This window comes from Olea europaea, chromosome 13 (genome assembly GCF_002742605.1).
Source record: "Olea europaea var. sylvestris chromosome 13, O_europaea_v1, whole genome shotgun sequence".
Classification (NCBI taxonomy): domain Eukaryota; kingdom Viridiplantae; phylum Streptophyta; class Magnoliopsida; order Lamiales; family Oleaceae; genus Olea; species Olea europaea.
Window position 1 is genome coordinate 22,607,369 of NC_036249.1, and position 5,665 is coordinate 22,613,033.

The following is a 5,665-nucleotide window of genomic DNA, read 5'->3' on the forward strand; positions in this document are numbered from 1 at the left end:
CCCCCCCCCCCCCCCCCCCCCCCCACAAAAAGAACTGCTAAATTCTGTACAAATTTGTCGACAGAAATGAGGTGGCAGTTATTTGGCCCTTAATTTCAATTTCATTCATTCAAGTCAAGGGACAAAAATTGTCATCTCATATTCTATCAACAAATCTATAACCCAATTTCTGTGCAAGTAGCAAAATTATTTTTTTCTTGCTCCTGCTGGCTCAGACTAAGCTAGACACAGCTTGCCTTCAAAGGTGGCCAGCCACAACCCAGTGCCAAATGTTGAGCTAGTCACCATGTGTCTATCCAACCCAATCCAACACACTTTAACACCACTGTTATGTTGTAGTGATTAAATCCGACTTCGATGTGTCGCATCAATAAAATCAGCTCATGCGGAGACCAATGCAAGCCATCTAGGCTCAACAAACTACCTTGAACTAGCACGGCACTGGGGAAAAAAAAAAAAAGATTTTAAATTAATTTATTGATAACATGAAAAAAAAATAGAATGTAATTTCACAACTGCACCAAAGAAAAGCCTAATCAATAATGGCAAGATATTACAAAGATGCAGCAGCATGTTTAGGACCTTCAACTCTTTTTAGACCTCCTTTTCAGTTCGTGAGTTTACACCCCCATTTCAGAAGGGGATGATATTATCAAATTGTGGTTGTCATTACTGGGAGATATTGCAGTAGCCGTCGGAGATGTCATGAGTGGCATGGCAGTAATTTTTGCAACACCATTGTTAATAGGCTGTTGAGTCCTGCTTTCACTTCTCATATTTATAGTGTCATTGCTGGTTATTTCTGTTTCATCTGGTCGTGACAGCAAAGAATACTTCGTTTCTGTATGAGAACAGAGAATTACTCAAAATTATGAAATAAAGGTAAAGTAAGTAGAATTCTTAAGCAACAATCAAATCATGCGACCTCATTGAACCTCATGAACATTTGAATACCAAGCATCATAAAGTGCATACCCAGTAGTAGACTGAACTGCTCAGGACAGTAATGAACAGGATTTAAACTTCATTTCCTTCGTTAATACAGTTGAGTACTATATAATCCTCTCTTCCAAACATGCTCATTATGATACACAGGACTGCACAGGGATGAACATAATCAAAGAAGCAAAATATGTGAAATATTTGTTCATCATTGTGCAGTCCAAAATACCAAACTTACTTGAAAAGACATTTCTTCTTCTAACTGATAGACATATCCCTTGTTTTACGCAGATTAACATGATAGGCAGTTTGCACATACATCTATCTTAATTATTGAATATTTCTCTCAGTAAATGGGTAAATTCAGTAGGAAGAGGTTCGGAGAAGATTTCTATTAATGGCTTGATGCTTTACAGGCAAGACCAACCCCTCGATCAACTTGGCTTCCCTTTCAGTGTCCAGCAATCCCAATGTTTCTTACAATTTCGCTTCTAAAATGTACACCACTATTAACTTGTTGGTACAGAAGATTGGATATCACCGGATAGTATTATGGAAGAAATTGTTAAATCTTGCTCAATTTACTATGAGTATTCACACTAGAAAGGAGGAAGCAACCTTGCATATTATTATGCTAGTCAAGCTGCATCTAATTTTTCACTTTCTTGTTTGTGGGTGGAGAAGGTGTACGGGGGACAGGGGAGTAAGTGAAAACATGTCACCTTATCTACTGTAGGCCCCTATTTGAGCTACATTATTTTCAAAAAAATATATTCTGCAATAGTAATTTGACATCATTTCAACCACACATTTTTCAATAAAATAATATTACACACAAATCTAAAACTTTTCCTTATTTTTAACCACACATTTCCCTTTGTTTTGACATCAATAATGCATTTTTTTCCCTATAATGTGACTCAAACAAGCCCTAGATATAAACATTCTTAAAAATTTTAGGCTTCCCTTGTTAAAGAAAAAAGGTGCATTGTACTTAGGATGATGGCCTATGGACAATTTGTAAGGTCTCCAATGAGTTTTAGTGGCTTTGTCCTAGTAAAAAGTAGCCAAATTTTTCTTATTTTTTTTAACAGTCTGACAGAAATTGTCCTAGTAAAAAGTAGCCAAATTTTTCTTATTTTTTTTAACAGTCTGACAAGATCGAGGTTAAAAGCCTAATGGACAGAGTAATAGAAGGATGTGAATTAGCACCATTAATTTAAGTTACAGATTAGTAAGCCAATAATTATGAGTGTTTGAGTTGCATTGACAAATGAAACTAGATAAATTTTTTGACAAAACTTGTGGAGTAGAATAAACTTTTAGTTGAATTTCTTAGGAGTTTTAAGTTTAATCAGAAAATTAAACCACAAATTATAATGATTCTCAAAAAACTGAGGTCGTGGCCTCATTATATTTGGCATCCACAGCGAAGGGAGGAAATGATTTCTCATGTATCAGTTATTGTTTCATTAATGAAACTTGACCGCAACAAATATGTTTATAAATTCATAATAAAGGTACAAGAGTAAAGCAAGAGATGTGATAGAACTTACCTTTTATTTCTCCTAACGTGACGAGACGGTTAAGACAATCACGGAATTTTGTCAAAACAATTCTTTCTTGCTCTATATAGGCTTCAGTGAGGCATTTCCCTTGCTGCAACTGGGAAGACACGGTACTATGGTCCACTAATCCATTAACTGTAGTGGTGGTAAACATCATATCTTGCTCGTCACACATCAGTGCTAATGTACTGGGAGACATTGGCCTTCTTTTTGATACATCAACTTCATCTGAAACAGATGTGTCAGGGCTAGCCTTCTTGGCATGGTCTCCACTTAAGACATCATCAGTCAAAGGTTTCATAATCCCATGATCCTTTTGGCTTTGATGGTTATCTTGTGTTGATGAAGGCAGTGAGCATTCGCTGCAGTCCTCTGCCTGCTTCTCCGCAGTATTTCTTTCCTCTAGAAGTATTACCATAAGTTAGCAGATTAGTTTCATATATCAAAGAGGGAAAAATCAACTTGCTACATAACTCGGACTGTTAAAAATGCTTTGAATTATCCATACAGAAACCCGACAGTTGAACAAGAATCTGTCAAGTTTAGTGAAACAGGGATATGGGGTGTGTGATATTTTGTTGGTCATAAGATCAGAAAGCATATTTATAATGTTCGATATTTATAATGTCATAAGATGTGGAATTTGAATAGTTGACATTACATTTGATAACACTCTAGGAGTGTATTCAGGCTTTTCAACTTAATTTTTTCACATATTGGCATGAAGTCATTGAACTATTTAACTAGATGTCAAGAATGAAGTGACAAATTATTTAAAATAATATCGTTAATTTCAAAGCAATTACTTTAAGGCCTGCCACTACAAGGGAAAAAGGTCTTTCATTGGAAATGAATTGTGTACAAAAATCAATTCTAGAGGAAAATGACCTGATAAATATCAACTAGTGTTGAAGATATCTGAATCAAGTCGTTGTTGAATATCCATAACCCAGAAAAGAAAATGATCCAAAAACAAATAGGAAAGGGAAATGAAATAAATACAACCAAGATATTTTTAATGAGTAACAATAATAGCAAAGGAAAGAGAGCTCATTGATAAGCAAATCAGTTAATTGAGAATTATAATGCACTTACATAATTGGAAGTTTTTCATTTTATTATGGACAAATTGAAATACTATCCAATATCCATACATTAATTTAGTGGAGACTTAACATTTATTAAAAATGTGATTCCCTGTCTGGTTTCCGCTGGCTCAAACCTATTGAAGGGACTACTAGACAACTTACAACAATTTTTCTAGATATTCTACAAGTTAAGAACAACAATAAGTGACGTACATACCATGTATTCAACAAACTCCATAAAACTAACTGCAAATTGACTGAACTTTTCAGTCTTTCTTATTAATACCTGAAGGAATTTTAAACAACGGCATTGCTAGCTAGTTATATTAATGTGAACATCATGCGTGGAAAGCTTTTTGACTGACAAATTGAAGTATAAATCTCTTAAAAAGATACAGAAACCAAGACGTTTAGAGAACTTTAGGGAAAACTAATAATCTGTGCAATTTGTGAATCCTTATATAGCCATAATTACCTGCAAGCATTTTGGCAGCCTCTCCTGAATATACCACTAACACTGAGCAAAGCTCCTTCAAGTCCTGGGGCTGAATGATGTCAGCTAAGAGAGACCTTAAGGCAAAATGAAATAGTTATTAAGTTGTCTGCAAGTGCTTCTGAATAATTCTTCAGAATGTAAATATACCTGTAAGTAAATTTTGAAGGACCCAACGCTGACCCAGTACCAGGACGAGCACCAGGAAATGATGACTGGGAAGTGGAAGGTACAGAAGCCTTGATTTGGTCAGCCTGTAAGTGCAAAAAAATAGAAATCGAAGCTAATTATAGATTGTTCCTCCAGTCAATGTTTAAAAAGGTTCGACCAGACACTGAGGCAATTTATATCCATGAAACAAGACATAAGCCTCAATGCAGACCAACAAAACAATTTTTATAGTTGATTGTAATAAACCAGACAGCATGTTTAAGATCCTAACAAAACAATTTAACAAAATTAAAAGCCTAATTTGCGAAAAAACGTATAATAGATCAATATGGAAGCAAAGCAAATAGTAAATCTTCGAATTAGTTATCACATAACAATATCAATAAATCACTAATACAACTAGAGAAAGCCTAAAAGCCTTCCATAAATTATCATCATATTTGATTCCCCTATTATCGTTCTCGTCACCATAAATTTCCATTCTATTTTCTCATTTCCATTTGCAATAGTGCAATATTTTTAGAACCTCAAAATTTTAAGTATTTTATTGCATACAATTTAATTGCCAATTAATAGAAATGTTATGTCTAGTCAAGTCTTTATGCAAGTCAATTTATTATGCTCAATAGTTAATTGAATCTATATAGATATCCTTAATAGTTGAAGGACCAAAGTCGAACTAAGTATTAAATTTTACACTTTTAATTGGACNCTACACAAGAATAAGCAATCAATTATCGCCTATTTTGTTACTTGATCGTTTTCGAGAGACTGTTTTTCCGTTGATCACATTTTTTGCTCTGTCGAAAGCTCAACACGATACTCGATCTTCCATGAATGCACAAATGCCTTAGTACACAGTACATGATCCTCAATATGGTGAAGCTATAGCAGATTGTCTAGGGTTCATTAAAAAGTCCGCAATCATAGACGACTAGGACTCGAGTGGTACCTGTTCCATTGATCCTGCTACTCGATTCGTTTTAATGTAACTGTGAATCAATTATCTTGTAATCTGACTTTGATTTTCTTTCTTCCTTTTTGTTGTTTTATTGTGTGGTAGAGGCTGTGATATTGAAGGATTAGCTTAGATGACAATTTTTCAACATAGAATTGTAAAGTTGATTTTATTACAGCAAGTATTAGAAAAGTTTGCTTATTTTTTAGCAACAAGCTAAGTCAAAACATGATCTTCCAGTAAGATTAGTTTTCATGCTCTTGTAGAGGCGTCTACGGGCCAGATCGACCCGGGCAAATGCCAGCCGGTCCCAGTCAATCACCAGCCAGAGTCAGCATGGGTTCTGTGGTGGGTCAAGTCAAGTATATCTCACCACTTTTGTTGGAGGTCCATCTTGATCTGGGTCAAATTAAGCCTAAACCATTTCCCATGGAGCTGTTAGCAC

General features: G+C 35.1%; 1 protein-coding gene across 1 annotated transcript; it reads right to left on the reverse strand.

Moving 5' to 3' along the window:
- Positions 1-486: 486 nt before the first annotated feature.
- Positions 487-4,376, reverse strand: LOC111407900 (protein tesmin/TSO1-like CXC 5). The gene is made up of 4 exons (XM_023037606.1): positions 4,242-4,376; positions 4,074-4,168; positions 2,499-2,912; positions 487-841 (listed from the first exon to the last, which is right to left on the reverse strand). The coding sequence occupies exons 2-4, from the start codon at positions 4,081-4,083 to the stop codon at positions 621-623; spliced, it is 645 nt and encodes a 214-aa protein (XP_022893374.1). The 5' UTR covers positions 4,084-4,168; positions 4,242-4,376; the 3' UTR covers positions 487-620.
- Between the last annotated feature and the right edge of the window lie 1,289 nt (positions 4,377-5,665).